This window comes from Solea solea, chromosome 2 (genome assembly GCF_958295425.1).
Source record: "Solea solea chromosome 2, fSolSol10.1, whole genome shotgun sequence".
In the NCBI taxonomy this organism is placed as follows: domain Eukaryota; kingdom Metazoa; phylum Chordata; class Actinopteri; order Pleuronectiformes; family Soleidae; genus Solea; species Solea solea.
Window position 1 is genome coordinate 22,449,000 of NC_081135.1, and position 17,626 is coordinate 22,466,625.

Here is a 17,626-nt window from a genome sequence, read left to right on the forward strand (position 1 = left end):
TGTTCTGACACATAGTTCTAAACTAAGCTGAAGAGCAACTGACCACTTCCTCCTCTGTGTGCCTCCTCCACAAGCACAAATAAAACAAGCACAGAAAAACATGAAGCTCAGTCTCTGTGTTGTGGTCGTCATGTTTCATAGAAATCAAGTAGCTCTGCTCTCCATTCAGCTCCTAGCTGTGTGTCATGTCCGTGCAGGTATGGTAAAGATTTGTGTTTTTGATATTGTTGCAAGTTTCTCTGCAGATGTTGCCACGTATTTCCTGGTGACACTGACTCGTCGTTGTCGTTGTTGTTGTTTTTCAGTGTCAGATAATCATGTACAGGTACAGGTGGTCAGAGGAGACCCCGTCATCTTCAACTGCAACATATCGGCGGAAAACTTTACACAAATTAACTGGACCAAAGGCAATTTCTTTTTGCCCGTAGGATCTCAGTAAAATCCACTTTTTCAAATTTCACCTACCACAACGTGACAATAGAACCTTGCTGTCTTTCAAACCTGAGTATTTTGAATGCTCACCATGAAGACACAGGACTTTACAAATGTGTAATGACCTACAAACATGATATAACGACTACTACATGGAATTTAACTGTGCTTGAGAAACAAAAAGGTAAGTACAACACAAAGCAACGCTAATTATTGCTACACCAGCCTTACAGTTCATAAGATCAAACTGTCTGCTACCTGAATTTATTTTATTCCTGACTGTTTTGTTTTCCCAGAAAACACCCTACCACTTCCGCTTTGGATTTTAATTTACATACTTGCACATGTGATTGGATTGTTTCTGTGTGGCATCACTGCCGCTGTCACATGCTACGGGTGAGTGAGATTGTATTTGGTGTTGTGTGTATAGTTTGTCATCATTATAAAAGTTAAGGCCTGTGTGTGTGTGTGTGTGTGCATCCGCTTTAAAATCACCTCTGCTTTCACTGACGTCTTCTATTTGTGATCACTGTTGTCGTTGGCTCATTACATTGTAAAGCATATGATGAACTTCACTCTGTTACTGCATGGTTTTAACATTGTACAATATTTATATATCCAGTGACAAGATAAATCAGAAAGTAAGTACTCCTTATTCAGATCATCACCAAAATCTAAGAATTCTCTGACAAATCCATCAAAATCTCTACTTTTTGAGTTATACTACAGAAACATGCAGCCAAAAACATGGCCAGCTGCTTATCAAAGGTAATAATCAAAAGCAAAGTTTACATCCTATAATGATAAAACATTTAAAACAGCATTTAGTATTTAGACAGAATTATTTTATTTTAGTACATTTTTATTGACTTCTTCCACTGCTGCTCTTGTGCCATGTCATGCAAATGCTTTTACATGAAACTATTTTAACTTGCGTTAAAAAATCAGACAAAAATGTGTATCATAATTTGTCACATTTTTTTCTCAGAAGAAGCAAATGCTTGGACACGACCTCAAAAAGGAAACTCGACTTTGACAGCAGGACCCACAGTTGTGCCCAGTTTCATGTTCAGTCAGGAGGAGAGGTCAGAATAACCTTAAATTATACCTCAGATATTTCATGTTCGTGTCTCTCGCTAAACATTTTCCCACAGCCTCTGCTATTTCCTGTGTCTGATTTTGATCTATGTTTTTTTTTCCAGTCTCTTGAGGTGACAACCCCTCAACACCAAAGTTGTGCAGAATACAATCGAAGCACAAGATGCAGTCAGAATTGGAGCCTCTACTACGCCGATGTTCAGGTTAAGGCTGAATAAATATTACAAGAGATCATGTGTAGAAAGTACAAGAGAGATGATGATGGTGATTCAAAATAAATGAATCCAGCAAAGAGAATGAAAGTTTGTTTTTCTAAAACAGAACATTAAGTGTTTTTGTTCAAAAGCTTGTTGTGACACAAAACCAGTTTTTTATGATCCCTTCCTTTGTCTAAAAGTGTTTCTGTGTGTCAAGAACAATTATTTATCAAGAAGAAGATATTGATACAAAAGAAACAGGGAGTGAACTAGGGCTTAATGATTTTTGAATAAATATCTAATTGTGATTATTTTGACAGGAACTGTGATTGAGATATGCTTTGTGATATCAGAGAGGGATGGTCATGTTTACATCTTTATGCTCATTTTCATTCTGAAAAACATATTTAAAATGATTACTGTGTGATATTTGTGAGAAACAAAGATATTCTCTCGGTCTGTGGAATAAGACGTGTACAGATCAAGACAATAATTCATCTAAAATTATGTTTAGACACATTGAGGCTTTAAAGTAACATTTTTAGTTCAATTACTGTTTAAGAGTCAAAGCTTCAAGTGAAACTTGATTTCTATAATTCACCATAGTTTACTTTAAATTGAAAGTGTACAGAAGTCATAATTATGTGCTCTTGAATGACTGTAAGATATTGACATTGAAGGTCAAATTGTTTTCTGCTTCTCATGACCATGTTTGACTTGAAGTTGTGATTGTCTGATATTTGATTAAGAATGCTGATTTAGCTTTTTCTCATTTCTGTGTTTTACACATAGACCATATAAAGAGCAAAAAGAATCTTTTAAATAGTGACACTGCTGGTTGTGAAAAGAACTTGATTTATAACATCAGTAAACATTTTCCTAAAGAGTTAATGGTTTCACTCACTAGGTTCAGGTGTTTCTTCAATAGAACATGACGTCATTTTGTAAAGTGTTTGAGGATAAAATATGATAAAGCAGGACACACATGAGTGGACACCAGTGTGATTGACAGTTGTATCGTCCATGAGGTGCCTGGCTGCAGGTGATGTCTGTGAATATGCTGTAGCAAAGGCTATAAATGCTGAAAGTATAGCACAAAGGATGATTTGTGAAATGCTTTTAAGGTTGTGTTGTGACAAATGTTTTTGATGGAAATCCTCAATGCCTGGGTGGATACAAAACTCTTTAATTTGTGTATTTTGCTGTGGGTTTTTTGCATTAGGGCAATAACTATTAGTAATCTGGTTGCGTTCAAATGTCTTATTTCTCATTAAATGTATCTGTGGTGTATGTCCTTACATGTTTACATTTTCAAATGGTGTATTCCCATATTAAGGGATCATGGTTCATTGCTGTTATTTTCTATCTATCTGTGATACATTTTCAATCACGTTTAAAAGAAGGCAGTATGTTGTTGTTCCGGAGTAAACCTACTGTCGCGAGAGGCAGCATGAATGCAACCTCTCGCGAGCTGCTATAGTCAGTATAAGCTACTGTCTGGCATGGCCGTTGTTTTTTCAAGTCATCCTTCTATTTTCGAGACCATCTTTGTCAGTGTCAGGAATTCCCTGTCGTCCTTTTTACGGGATTAAATGAATGAATGGAGACATATTCCGTGTTTGTGTAAAAATGGTGACGGTAAGTTGAATGAACATCTCATTAGCTGCCTTTCCTTAAATAATAATACTAATAACAATAATAATAATAATAAAAAGGAGAAGAAGAAGTGTAGAGCCGGTCCTGGAATGGAAGCAAGCCAGCCAGAGGGTGCGCAGTTTTATCCATGGTTCTCTACCTGCGGCATCACCGACACTGCCGCTGTAGTCTGTGGAGTAGGCGTCTGTTCTCCGGAGACTGCGGTCAAGTGAGCCGTCATTCGTTTTTAAGTGCGCCCGTGCAGTCGAACTTACGGTGAATGCTGGGAGTCGGCTGAGAATCAGCGCTAGTTTGATACCGAGCGAGATCATTTCCGGTTTTCAAAATAAGACGTTACAAGGGCAATCAATCATGCTGATTTTAAGACATTGGGTCACATTGTCCAGAAGCTATTGAACTAAATATTTTCCCTAATTTATCTAGATTTTTACTGTACAATAACAACACATTGGCCCATAAGTTCTGACAATGGTTGACACAATTGATCTCAGGAGCATGCTGACTACTCCCTCACTCATTATCAAACATTTTTACTGTATATTTTTGAGAAATTAATCTGCAAAGTTCTCTCTTTTTTCTCAGCATAAGGCCGAAAACTCAATTTTTACTGTACAATAAAATCACTTTGGCCCATAAGTTCGGACAATGGTTGGTACAGTTGACCTCAGGAGCATGCTGACTACTACACTGCAGTTTTACCATTCACCCATTCACTCACACTTACAGTACATACAGCACATCTATGTGCAGCGCAATTTCTGTCACTCATCTTTCATACCCACTCACACGTGCCCCTGAAGTCAACTGTACCAACCATTGTCCAAACTTATGGGCCAAAGTGATTTTATTGTACAGTAAAAATTGAGTTTTCTGCCTTTTTCTGAGTAAAATGAAGACAGCTTTGATGCTTAATTTCTCAAAAAATATACAGTAAAAATGTTTGATAATAAATGAGGGAGTAGTCAGCATGTCCCTGAGGTCAACTGCACCAACCATTGTCCGAACTTATGGGCCAAAGTGATTTTATTGTACAGTAACAATCTAAATAAATTACGGAAAATATCTCGTCCAAAAGCTTCTGGACAATGTGACCAAATGTCTTAAAATCAGCACGATTGATTGCACTTTTATTAGTAACGTCTTATTTTGAAAATCGATCTCGCTCGGTATCAAACTGGCGCTGACATTCTCAGTCGACCGTAAGTTCGACTACAAGGGCGCACTTAACCGCAGTCAGGAGGTGCGCAGTCAGGAGTCTGGTGTAAATTCACTTGCCACTCGCGTGTGTGTGTGTGTGTGTTTGTCGTGTTTAAAACGAAGTTACCACAGTTTCACGCTGCGGTTAAGTAGGTAACCTACTGTTTTTTGTAGTGGAGATGCAACCTGTGCCGAGGCGAGTAGAGCCGGTTGAAATACATGGCGTATAAGTGTCACGGCGTACGTCATGCCAGGCAAATTGTCATTTAGCCAATACCGACTTTCCTTACTGCGGAGTTGGTGCCGCTTTGCATGACCGTTTTTTTGCCAAACCATGCTTCTGTTTTCGGGACCATCTTTGTCAGTGTCGTCCATTTTACAGGACTAAATGACTGAATGGAGACATATCCCGTGTTTGTGTCCCACGGGGGCAACTGTGGCTTTCCACCGGCGTCCTCGTTTCCCATGAGGTGCACCAGGATACTAACGCTGACGTTAGTCTTCTTGTTCCTGGACAAATATGGTCATGGTAAGATGAATGAACATCTCATTAGCTACCTTTCAATAACCTTAAATAACAATAACAGCAGCAACTGTCGTTATTAATATAGTACAGTAATAATTACAGGACTAGCAGTAATACTGCTATATATATATAATAGTAAGTAAGAACAAGACCAGTAGTAATTTGTAGATCGAACAGCTGCTCGAGGTGAATGACTACGAGAAAGTCAAAATAATTATTGCTTCTTCTTGTTGCTGCCTCTCACGTAACCTGCTGATGTGCTTTGTGTGATAGGGCTTTAAACACAACAAGGAGAACTAGAGTGGCAATTCCGTGCCGAAATTTCGAGGGTGCCTGCAGTTCTTGCGGCATGTGTCGTCGGGTGCAGGGAAACATTGGAGATTTGGATCCAATCCACCTTGGAAGTACTTTTTGGTAGAGTCACCCTTTCAAATACCAAGTTTTAAAGGAGAGAGGGGGAGAGAGAGATTCACAAGCCCTTCCGTTTCCCATTCATGTGTATGTGGAAGTTATATCGCATTTTTTTGCGATTTTTGTCGCCATGGTTACTTAAAACACTTAGAAATAGTCATAGCACACAAGTCCTGGTCAAGACGCACGTTTTGATATAACATGTGTGGGGGTTTTCTCAAAACTGTGGGAGGACTTACACGTCAAAGTTTTGCGTGGAAGAATACAGAGAGACTTACACGCCCCTCCCTAAGTCCCCTCTTCTCCTTACACACGCACGCACACGCACACACACACCTGTCCCTATCTCTCCAAAACCAGCAGAGAAAGCAGAGAAAACAGCATGTTGTCATATTTCAAGAACGGTTGATGATAGAGATACAATTTTTGGTTTGTGAGCATCAGGAGGCTTTCAGCAACTCCCCCATTTAAATTTGTGACAAACGGGTGTGAATTGACAGAGAAATCACAGTTTTAAAATCACCCTCGGGTTGGTTTTTCCAAAACTCCAAGGCAGACATTTTAAACATTGACGTGGATGGAGACTGTGACCAGAACTCTCTGCGCTTTGAGGTGATTTTAAGAAAAACTACAAGTCATATGAACATGAAAACACACACAGGGTTAGACGACAACCATGGCAACGTTTTGATGTAAAAATTGTCTGTGTAGGTTGGAAATTGTGGGCAGGAGAAGAGTTTGTTTAGAGATTTTTCTGATTATTTTACTGGATCTCGCTAGAGTGACACACTCTAGCGATCCGCCCACACACCACTCAAACACTCATTATAAAATCTGAAAACGTAAAAAAAAAAGTACAAAACGTAAACTGCGATTGTTTAAAAACCGTAACATGGATCAAAATGTCGACTTAGGTCAGAAAAGTCCCAAGTCTTGTGACCCGTTTAAAGTAACAATCATGTTTCTGCGTTAAAGTATGACGACACTGTGATGCTCCAAAGCGGGCTTGGTTTTTGGTCGTTTCCCATATGAGTGGAAATTATTTTACATTTTCGCGATTTTTGTGCTATGAAAAATCATAGCACACCATTCCCGGTCAAGGCGCACGTTTTGATATAACTTGTGTTGGGGTTTTCTCAAAACTGCGGGAGGAGTCGCGCGCCAAAAAACGGGAGGATGAGGAAAAATGAGCAGAATAAACACCGGGAGGATTACAAGATGTGCTTGCAGCACAATGCATTCTAGTGAGAACTCTAGGGAGTTCTGACTAGTATGCCTTGTGGCTGCAGGCACCTAACTAGATCGGCAATTCCGTGCCGAAATTTCGAGCGTGCCTGCAGTTCTTGCGGCATGCGTCGTCGGGTGCAGGACTTTTGCTGGTAAAGGATTAAAGGATTGAACCTTTCAAAGATGAAGTACATCAAGATGAAAACACCAAGTTTTAAAGGAGAGAGGGAGAGAGAGATTCACAGGCCCCTCTGTTTCCCATTGTTGTGTGAGTGGAAGTTATTTTTGCGATTTTTGTCGCCATGGTAACTCGAAACGCTTAGAAAAGTCATAGCACACAAGTCCCGGCCAAGGCGCACGTTTTGATATAACATGTGTGGGGGTTTTCTCAAAACTGTGGCAGTAGGTTACACGCCAAAGTTTTGGATGGAAGAATACAGAGAGACTGATAAGCCCCTCCCCTAGTCCCCTCTTCTCCTTACACACGCACACACACACACACACACCTGTCCCTTATTCATATCGCAAAAGCAACGATATAAACAATATAGATTTTCCCCCTACATGTACATTTCTGGCACAATAAACTTCATTTTTACGATTGCCCTTGAATGCACCACTGCGGCCAGCCAACCACAAACCTTATTTCATGCTTGCTGTGGATCGACAGCTGAAGCCAACCAATGACAAATATAGGAGGGCGGGAGGGAGACGGACACTGAGACGCGCACATACACACACGACATACACAGCGGGAAAGAAAGTGACATGAGCGCGGAAGATAATGCGGCCGGTGGCGATTTTGTGCCAAAACATAAATCATCGTATTTTGGATTTAAAAAGGATGATGTCAACCAGAGCGAGGTGTTGTGCAGGTCGTGCTTGGCAAAAATTGCGACGAAGCAAGGTAGCACAACAAACATGTTTCACCACCTGAAACAACACCATCGCGTGCTGCACAAAGAGTGTATTACAATGAGAGAAACACCGGGGACTTCTCAGTCATCCCAAAAGAAGCCCAAGCAAAGTGTGTTTACTGATGCGTTCAGTAGCGTTACACCGTATGAGTCGACGTCCACCGGACATAAAGGCGTTACAGACGCTATAACATACCACATTGCAAAAGACATGGTACCAGTGTACACAGTCTCACAGTGAGTTCTCATCAATAAAACTGCACTTTCCATAAAGTTTCCACAGTCTTTTGTATTATGATGTTTTAATTTTTCTGAAAAATGCTTGGTTTTCACCGAACCCGTAGTCATATCGTATCATATCGATATCGAGATATCTGGCATGAATATCGAGATATGAAATTTTGTCCATATCGTTCAGCCCTAGGTCAGAGCACGAAAAACAAAAAAAGAGGCTCACTGGCAAATGTTTCGTCAGCTCCGCAATAAATGTACCTCCCTCATAAAGAAGGCTAAATCTGAATTTTATATATCAGAAACTACCAAAAACCTGAATGATCCCAAGAAATTTTGGAATGTTGTGAGAGGTGTTTCTGGTACTACTTCTTCCAGTGAACTGCCACCTTTTTTAGTCAAAGATTCTGTACACCTGACTGATAAATGTGCCATGCTAAATTATTTTAATGAACATTTTATCACAGCAGGGCACTTGTTTGATTCTTTAAATCGTGATTTTAAAAACACTGTTTTAAATAACGACTCTACTGTTGTAAGCCACCCCCCTGTTGATTGTGCCTTTTAATTTTGAACACGTGTCTATTTGTAGTCTGTAGTGCATTGGAAAAATTGGATCCCAAAAAATCAGCTGGTCCTAATGGTTTGGATCCATTTTTCCTAAAGCTGGCTGCTGATTTAATTGCTGAGCCTCTAACTGGTATTTTTAACTTAAGTCTTAGCAGAAACCAACTTCCTAAAATTTGGAAATCTGCATTTGTCCTCCTACTGCTTAAAGGAGGCGAACCCTCAAACGCGAACAATTACAGGCCTATTTCAAAATTATGCATTTTGGCGAAAGTATTGGAAAAATTGGTTTGCGATCAGTTGAAGGACTTTTTGGAATCTAACAACATTCTAAACTCTCTTCAATCAGGTTTTAGGAAGCAACACAGCACTGCTACTGCTGCCCTAAAAGTTTTAAATGATGTGTTTGAGGCATTGGACTCAAAAGTTTTGTGTTGCCCTGTTCATTGACCTGTCCAAGGCATTTGACACTGTGGATCACAATATTTTGCTAGATATTCTCATCAAAAAAGGCATCTCCACACAAGCTACTACTTGGGTAAAAGATTATTTGGCAAATAGGACACAATGTGTTCAGATGGCTGGAGTTAGTTCCACTTTTCTTGAGGTCACAAAAGGTGTACCTCAAGGCTCAGTCCTATGACCACTTTTGTTTACAATTTATATTAACGATCTGTGTGCAAACTTGTCCAATGCCTCGCACCATTTTTTATGCTGATGATACAGTCATTTATTGCTCTTCACGTTCAATTGCACAAGCATTCATATTTTTGCAATCCGCCTTTGATACAGTGCAGACTAATCTGGAGAAATTGAAACTGGTTTTAAATGCTGAAAAATCCAAAATAATGTTTTTTTCAAACTCATCTGTTCCCATGGAACAAATCCCCTCAATTAGAACTTCCCATGGCAGAGCTCTTGAGCTGGTTACCAGTTATAAGTACCTGGGATTTATTATTGATGGGGAGCTATCTTTCAAAGTGCATGTTAGAAATTTGGTTTCTAAATTAAGGGTGAAGCTCGGTTTCTTTTATTTATTCTTTTATAGAAACAAGTCTTGTTTCTCCCTCAGAGCTAGGAAGGTCCTGATATCAGCGACATTCTTACCAATACTTGACTATGGCGATGTTGTGTCCATGTGTGCCTCTAACAGTTGCCTACAGTCTTTGACTCCAGTCTATCATTGTGCTCTTAGGTTCATCACTGGCTGTAGCCGCCTCACCCACCACTGTGAACTGTATGCCAAAGCTTCCATGTCTTCTCTGTCTGAAAGACGCTACACACACTGGATGACTCTGGTCTATAAGGCTCTTCTTGGCTTGGTTCCACCTATTTAAGTACTTTTCTTCAGCGGACCAGAAGCCATTATGCCTTACGTTCAAATGACATTTTGCACTTGTCTGCCTCACGCGTTCGGACCGAAATGGGAAAAAAAGCTTTCAGTTTCTCTGCCCCCTCTGCTTGGAATGCCCTCCAAACTGAACTTAAATTGCATGCTCTTATTTCACTGGGAGCTTTCCGCTCCATCTTAAAAGATAGACAACAAAAATCCATTGAACAGTGCCTGTGTTCTTAAATTTTTACTGTGACCACAACTCTTGCACTTTATGTTTGTCTAGTTGTACTCTTGAATTTCTATGTTTGTATTGTAGTTGCTGCCTTCCTGTTTTTATTTAACTATGATGTGTGCTGCTGCCTTTCTTGGCCAGGTCACCCTTGTGAAAGAGATCTTGATCTCAATGGGTCTTTTATCTGGTTAAATAAAGGAGAAATAAAAAAATAAATAAAAAATCATTGTGTGTTTTTACTTTCAGCTGTCCAGGTGATTGGAGGAAACCGGACTGCAGTCCAAGGAGGGACAATTGTCTTGCATTCCAACATAATTGACACCACAGAGACCCTTGGCCAAGTTTCATGGATGAGGGCTACCCGAGGAGAACCTCTGAATAACAACTTCTATACAGTTGTGTCCGACAATGGAGGAGTGGTGGACAATGGGCACAAAGATGGTCGATTTAAATTCATTGGGAACTTAAAAGAGAAAAATGGATCTCTCCGGTTATCAAACGTCACATTGCTGGATGAAGGGGTCTACACATGCATCTTCACTCTTTTCCCGAGTGGAAATCACAAGACGGAGATACCTCTAAAAGTGCTAGGTTAAATCTAACATTTCATTTCGATATTTTGTGTGTGATAGTGGGAGAGGAAGAGGTACAGTATTTGCTACCGTCTTGCTCAGATGTTAACTATGTTGTTCATTAATCCCCCAGTGCCTCCAGTCACAGAGGTAAAAGACGATCTTCCTGTTTTGGGCGATAAAGAAATTTCCCTTGCTACCTGCTTGGCTGCTGGTTCCAGGCCTCCAGCAGAGGTGAGGTGGCTCACCGGTACTCTCACACAAAAACTGAGGTCAACAACCGACTACATCCAACATGAAAATGGTACGACTACCACAGTCAGCTACCTTATAGGTGAACCTACCAGAGAAATCTACCAACATGTGGTCCACTGTGTCATCACCAGTCCGGCTTTGTCGAAAGAGGAGACAATACCATTCACCCTACAGATCTACTGTGAGTATACATTTGCATTTACTCCTCTACCTCAGTTACTCATGAAGTGTATCTTTCTTTTTCTTTCATTTGGGCCATCCAGTGCTGATTTTGCATGTACTGTACATCATTTAAATGTACAGCATTGAAATGTATAGCATTTCTTAATAAAAAGTGTCTTGCCCAAGGACACATCGGCAGGTAGACTAGCAGAGCTGGGAATTGAAGCAACAACAAAAGCACAATGTAATTAGTGTACACAGCAGCGGTTAGGGTTACCAGGTGACAGTGGTTTATTAGGCTATTTATTGTTGAATATAAAGACTTTAACATTGAACAGTGAAACATTGAAAAAAATACAAAATTAAATAATGGGAAAAAAAAAAATCATTGTCCCTGCTTCTACTGTGACTGTTAGTAGGAACAGCTTAGTTAGTTTACAACAGCAAAGTCAAAATAAACTCAATATCTGGAAGAAGCTGAAGATTTGAGGCAAGATAAACAGCCGACACTGACAGCTGTCGTATTAGATTATTCTTAACTCTCATTAACAAGAAGTTATCTTAACAAGCACACATGAGCGGTTTTCTGAAATATGACTCATATTTACGCACGTTGAATAAGTGGAAGGCGACTTGTTAGCCCCCACAAGAAAGTTATGTTAATGGATATTACAAGGAAATGAGTATACACTAGATAGCCGCAGCGTTTTTAGAACACCATTTTTTTGATGCACAACAAGAATTTATTTATTCATTAAAAAACACACACAAGGGCACTTTTTAATACGAGGCAAAAGGGGCAGGGGCTCGAGCATCCCTTGGGCCTTACGTGTGCACGTGCCTGCACATGTGGAGAGAAAAAAAACTCCCCTTTGATCAGAAGAAATCTCTTTCACGACCAGACGCAAAGATGTGCTGCCATCTGCCTCGACCGGTTGGGGTGAAAGGAAAAATGTGGGATAGAAGAGAGCCGGGGCTGTGCTATTGATGGCTAATTGAAGGCTAGGTCACACTAAATTGTTAACACTTAAACATGTACAAGCTTTGTTTCCAATATTTTCTGGATGTGTTCCAACAGTGACTGGAGTACTGTTCCCACGTAGGGAACTTTTCCTCAGTTTTGTTGTGGGAGCCATAAATGTCGATATTGCTTATTTTATTAATTACTTATGGAATTGGTGCGCACTTGAGATTGGCTCATGGGTGATGGGTGTGTCACTAACAGGAGTATGTGGCAATAAAGGACTGCTCTCACCAGTTCACCGGTTTGTCTGTTATGACGTAGGGTGTTCATGTTGGAGTGATATCTTTTGTTGAACGCATCAATGCGTATTTATGTTTCCATGTGTGATTTCCCTCTTTGTTAGCACGAGCACGAACATGTGTAATAAAAGGGTGGTAGAGCCACTAAGAGTCACATGCGTTTGTGTGCGTGTCATCAGAAAGCTCACATGTTTGGTTTGGTTTTGAAATGATTAAACAACTTTAAAAAGACAACTTTATTGTCTATGTTTTCCAATGCAATGAACACATCCTGTGACTGCTATAAAGTAACAGCCACTAACATTGTCTCCAGGCCTAATCTTCAAAGAATCGCAGATCGAGTTTAACTTGTTATTGAAACACACACCTGTGGGCTTTTGACCTTGGTTTAGGTCTTAAAAAATCACTCTCATGAGGCAGCTAATTTATCATAAACAAATTGACAGTAAGTCAAAATGTTTTTAATAAATGGATATACATTTGTATATGGCAGTACACAAACATGTTCTTTAATAGCAGCAGTAGGATGAATTATATGATCCAAGATCACAAATAACAAATAAAACACCTTTATGTTCAACCTTGAACTGTGCCAAGACTTATTAAACCAAAATGACCCTGAAACAGAATGACAACAACAATGTTGTCAAAACAAAGCGAGATAGCACTGTATGAGTAAACATGGGATTATTCTTCATTATTTTGATAATATCACTACTTTCTCAGGCACAGCAACAACACAGCTGGTTCTCTCTTTCTCTTGTTTGCAGTTTCACCCAGGGAAGTGAACATCACCACGTCCAAAGACTCATTTCAGTGTGTGACTGAAGCCAACCCAAGTGCAAAAATTACCTGGAGCAGGTACAGTTGTTAAAATAACTAACACCACAAAGTCAAAATATCTAAAGACGAAAAGTCCTGTTGAGGTGCAACTGTTTTGGAAAGTTACATGAAGGGAGGGACATTGTGGGTAAAGGGAGTTTCCAAAGCTGGTCAACTGTCAACTATACAGCAGGCATTTCTGAATGTGTGTTCTGAAGAGCACAAACTTAGAAAATGTATCATTTAAATTCATTCAACTCTCAACGTATTTCTCAACAGTTTGAAACATGCCACTGCTGTGAAACTGCACGTCACTTTGTTTTGTTTGTCTGTTTCAGACCTGGTCAACCGTGGCCTCAATCTGCTGTCCACGTACAGGGTGCCACGCTACAGTTTTCAAGCATGAACTTTGACCTGAATGGCCTCTACCAGTGTGAAGTGTCTAACTTACATGGACGTAACCGTGCTTATGTGTTTGTGCATGTGACTTCAGGTGAGGTCTTGTTCTGCTTTGACTCCGTCATGAATGTGAAGTTAATCAAAACTGCTCAAATCGTGCCTGCCAGGACAAGAGAGTAGAACATCACTACCTAGATTTAGCTCCATGTTTAGCTGTATATCAGTGATATTTAAAACAAATAGACTAATGCAGAGATGATAATGTTGCTTCCAGCATGTATGAGTACATTTTAAACACCTTGGGGCAGATGTGCTGCATGAGGTTTTTCCTAGCCTTTGCAGCCTTTGTTTTTTGTTTCTTGAGTTGTTTGAGATTGCAATACCTTTTCATTTTTAGCTCTAAGCAAAAGAATCTGCTCAAAAACAGTAGGAACAGACACAAAACTGTCTAAAATATAATAATAATCATAATAATAATAATAATTAGATCACTACTTCACTACTAATCTGCTATGATAACGTCATACTTAAAAGCAGTACAGCTGCAGAAAGACAGGAAAGAGCTTACATTTCTGCACAACGGGCTTTCAAAATACTGAAAATAACTGAATACTCTGTATCGAGTGATTTTGACAGCATTACGGATGCTGCTGATGCTAACTGCAGTGCACTTCCTGTTTAAAATAAAATCAGGTAGTCCATGGTCTGGCAGTCACTTATAGTCAATCAGCAGAGACTGCACATCTGCTATCTACTGAGGACAATGATTAGTTGGAAATGTGAATTTGACAGTGACCCATAAAATGTATGTTTGAAAACCACCAAAAACACTCTTAAATAAATGTCCCTTTTTGTCCATTTGGTCCAAACACCATCACTTCCGTCTTCCTTCCCAAGCTTTAATCTCCTCGAGACATGCGAGACGTGATTTGGCCGGGTAGACATCCTTACATTTTAAGTGTACATAAATCTGACTGTCATCAACATAACAGTGGAGGGAGATAAGGGGTTTTCTAAGAATGGAACCCAAAAAAGCAGGGGCCCTCAAAGTGAGCCCGGTGGGACCCTGCATAAGATGGTAGTGGATGAGGATTGTGTAGTGGGTTTTAAGAAAAAACCTCTTCATAAGAACAGTGTATGTTTGTATTTCCTATTTCTTGTGTTCTGTCTCCCTACAGGAGCCTGCCGTGCCTGTTGGACTTTATTCTGTATTTTGTTTTTCCTGAATGTCACTGCAGCTGTCGTGTGTTGCCTTCTTAAATATGGGATACTTCAAAGGTACTAAGTACACCAGTACTGTATTTGTATGAAGTTCTCTTGTGGTTTAGTAATTGATTGTGTATTGTACAGGATAATTGAAGGTATACGTGAGAGGCTGCAGAATGTCCCACGCAGTTCCAGTGGACCTGCAGAGACTGGAAGTTTAGCAGATGAACCAGAGTTACAGCCAATGAGATCGGTAAAATTTGTTTGATATTTCATTTGGTGCAGCTCAATTTATGTTGCAGCTATATTTTCCTCCTCCTTCCTTTTTTCTACCTGCAGTTTTTACAATATTACAACAGTTTCATTGTATGTGTGTATATATATATATATATATGTATATATATATGTATATGTATATATATATATATATATATTTTTTTTTTTAAATATGCCTCCAGTAACATTGTATTTATCAGTGTTTTGAATTGTCTGTTGTAGGACTAACTTTGGCTTCCAAGGAACAACAAGATCATCGACGTTTGAACTAAAGGTGATTCACAGGCATCACTGCCTAGCATTACTAACTTTTGAACGGTTTATTTTCTCATTGTTTACATTTTAATTTAGAAGTTTCTAACTAAAATAGCAAAGATCATCTGCACACTCAATCTGGAAAAATCTTATTTTGCTATTAAGTTGTATTTAATGTTTTATTTTAACACCCATGTTGTTGACACCCATGTTCTTCTCACACCTAACATTATTTTCAATATTTATATGTGTATTTCGGTCATGTCAGTTAGATCACTCATCATCCCACATCATCTTAGTGTAGTCCACACAATACACATAACCAAAAGGGAAAGCGGGAGAAGCAAAAGCGTATCTAGTCCCGCCCCCATTACCCACAGAATACATATTTTCATCGTACAATACATATTTTCATCATACTAATTTATTTTATTTTATTTTTTTTCTTATGACAGTTTGACAAAACATGTTTCAGGAGCAGGTAGCACTCAGAGATGCAGTGTAGCTCTAGGGTAACTCTAGCTCACGTGTTGACATTTGTGCTTATCAATGTCAGCTATTGTTTGGGTACATTTGCTTCTTGTTTTTTTTGTTTTTTTCTTAATTAGCTTCATGTCGCGGTCGTCAACATCAGTTGATGTTTTTGCTACGCATTTGTTGACCAGGTGTCTAATCTCTGTGTCCTTCACTAGGATGAGAAACATTGTGCTGGGCTTTCTGTCTCTGTCCTTATCAAAGTGGTGCCAGTGAAGGAGTGAGTCAGGAATGTTCTTCGCCAGTTTCGGCCCCACATTGACAAGGACAGTGTCTATTATACAGCGTTTGCGAAATGCAAAAAGGAATCGTAAGCGCCATTTACATCTGTTTCTTTGTAGACCTCGTTCCAGTTTTGCCTCAGTAGTTCATTTCTCAGTGTAAGCGTCCCCTTTTCAGTCCTGACCCTTCTATATGTGTTTTTGTTCGGTGTCTGTGTCACAGTGTGCTTCCAGTCATAGATAGCAAAGATTGGCAGGTGGTCACTTATGTCATTTATCAGTAGTCCTCTTGTTATGCCTTTCCCTATAATATTTGTGAAAATATTATCGACTAGGGTAGCACTTTGTGTTGTGAACCTGCTCGGTCGTGTAATGAGGGCTTGTAAGCCCATCGTATACATCATTTTAGTGAAGTCATCAATCATCATATTTTGTTTTGGGTTGAGTAAGTCAATATTCACATCACCACAGATAAAAACCCTCTTATATAATGTAATAAATTAAGGGATGGTTACAAACAGTAATAAACATGTGTGAATTCAAGAGAAGAAGCTGTAAAACAACAACAATGTGATGAACAGATTGATGACAGATATATAATTGTCCACACTGATACTGTTATGCCTGCCTCAGTATAAATATTCTCCATGTTTACTGTGGTACCACTATCTGTATAAACTTGTTTCGGTGGTACTGAACTGAAAACAGTTCTCTGAAGTACTCTAGAGTTCTCTAAAAGTACAATTCAATTTTGCTGGTCAAAAAGCTAAAAGCTGCTCACCTGTTGCATTTGCTGGTATATACTGTACCTCTTCTATAGCTGCACATAGTATACAGTGAGTATCTATCACTACTGGCCACTTCTTGTAGTGTACTGTTAAACAAGGCTTTTTTTAGGTTTGTGTGTTACTATTTTGAAGTTACAATGTAAAGTTAAACTTAGGGTACCAATGAAGATCTTTGTCGTCAGTTCTTTGCAAACCCAAACCAGAAGACGAATAACACTGGAAACACAAAGTGACCAATTAAGTGTGCAACATTTTGGGAGAGTCAAACACATAAATGGGTGTTGTACCATGAAGCCAAAGTGATATTTCCCATTTCTATGGATGAAAAGAAATGTGTTCAAAGGATCACCAGAGACAACAAGTGATGTTTGGACACATCAGTTTTAGTCCTGAGATAAGTCTGCAAACTTTGTACATTTTTAGTCATGTATACATGTAGTCAGTCAAGTTCAACATGACTGTTTAAAAAAAGGGAACAAAACAAAAAAAACCAGAGTGTTGTGTTAATAGAGAGAAGTAAGTGTACCGGTCTAGCCTGCTCTTCATCACAGCCTGATGCTGTACATTAATCTCTAGTAGACTAATATACTAGATTTTTGACTGATGTGTTTGTGGTTGTGTAGTTTTTTCATTCCATGTCTTTAAAGCATTTCAAATAATTAATGATGATGATTTTTTGCGTGTGGTTGTACATTTCATTTTTATTTTAATGTTAAATGTTTTATGTTTTGGGGTTTGTTTGTTTTTTTGCCTGTTCATTTCAATCACAATAAACATTTAAAATGCCTCAGGCTCACTCAAACTATTCTGTGTTTACACTTTAAACATGTGACTAAACTACAGTTC

The 17,626-nt window shown here is 39.2% G+C and overlaps 1 protein-coding gene across 3 annotated transcripts in view; it reads left to right on the forward strand.

Annotated features, from left to right (window-relative positions):
- The window catches only part of LOC131453620 (nectin-3-like protein), a 38,909-nt gene that overhangs the window by 9,173 nt on the left and 12,110 nt on the right, over window positions 1-17,626 (forward strand). Inside the window, exons 1-10 of one of the 3 annotated variants that reach the window (XM_058622486.1) lie at window positions 3,172-3,365; window positions 4,963-5,109; window positions 10,274-10,618; window positions 10,733-11,035; window positions 13,050-13,140; window positions 13,440-13,594; window positions 14,679-14,778; window positions 14,851-14,959; window positions 15,205-15,256; window positions 15,930-17,566. In XM_058622486.1, the coding sequence (XP_058478469.1) occupies window positions 4,977-5,109; window positions 10,274-10,618; window positions 10,733-11,035; window positions 13,050-13,140; window positions 13,440-13,594; window positions 14,679-14,778; window positions 14,851-14,959; window positions 15,205-15,210 (1,242 nt within the window). In that variant the 5' untranslated portion in view covers window positions 3,172-3,365; window positions 4,963-4,976 and the 3' untranslated portion in view covers window positions 15,211-15,256; window positions 15,930-17,566. Of the gene's footprint in view, window positions 1-3,171; window positions 3,366-4,572; window positions 5,110-10,273; window positions 10,619-10,732; window positions 11,036-13,049; window positions 13,141-13,439; window positions 13,595-14,678; window positions 14,779-14,850; window positions 14,960-15,204; window positions 15,257-15,929; window positions 17,567-17,626 lie in introns of those variants that run through there. The other 2 variants (XM_058622487.1, XM_058622488.1) reach the window with 2 other exon arrangements.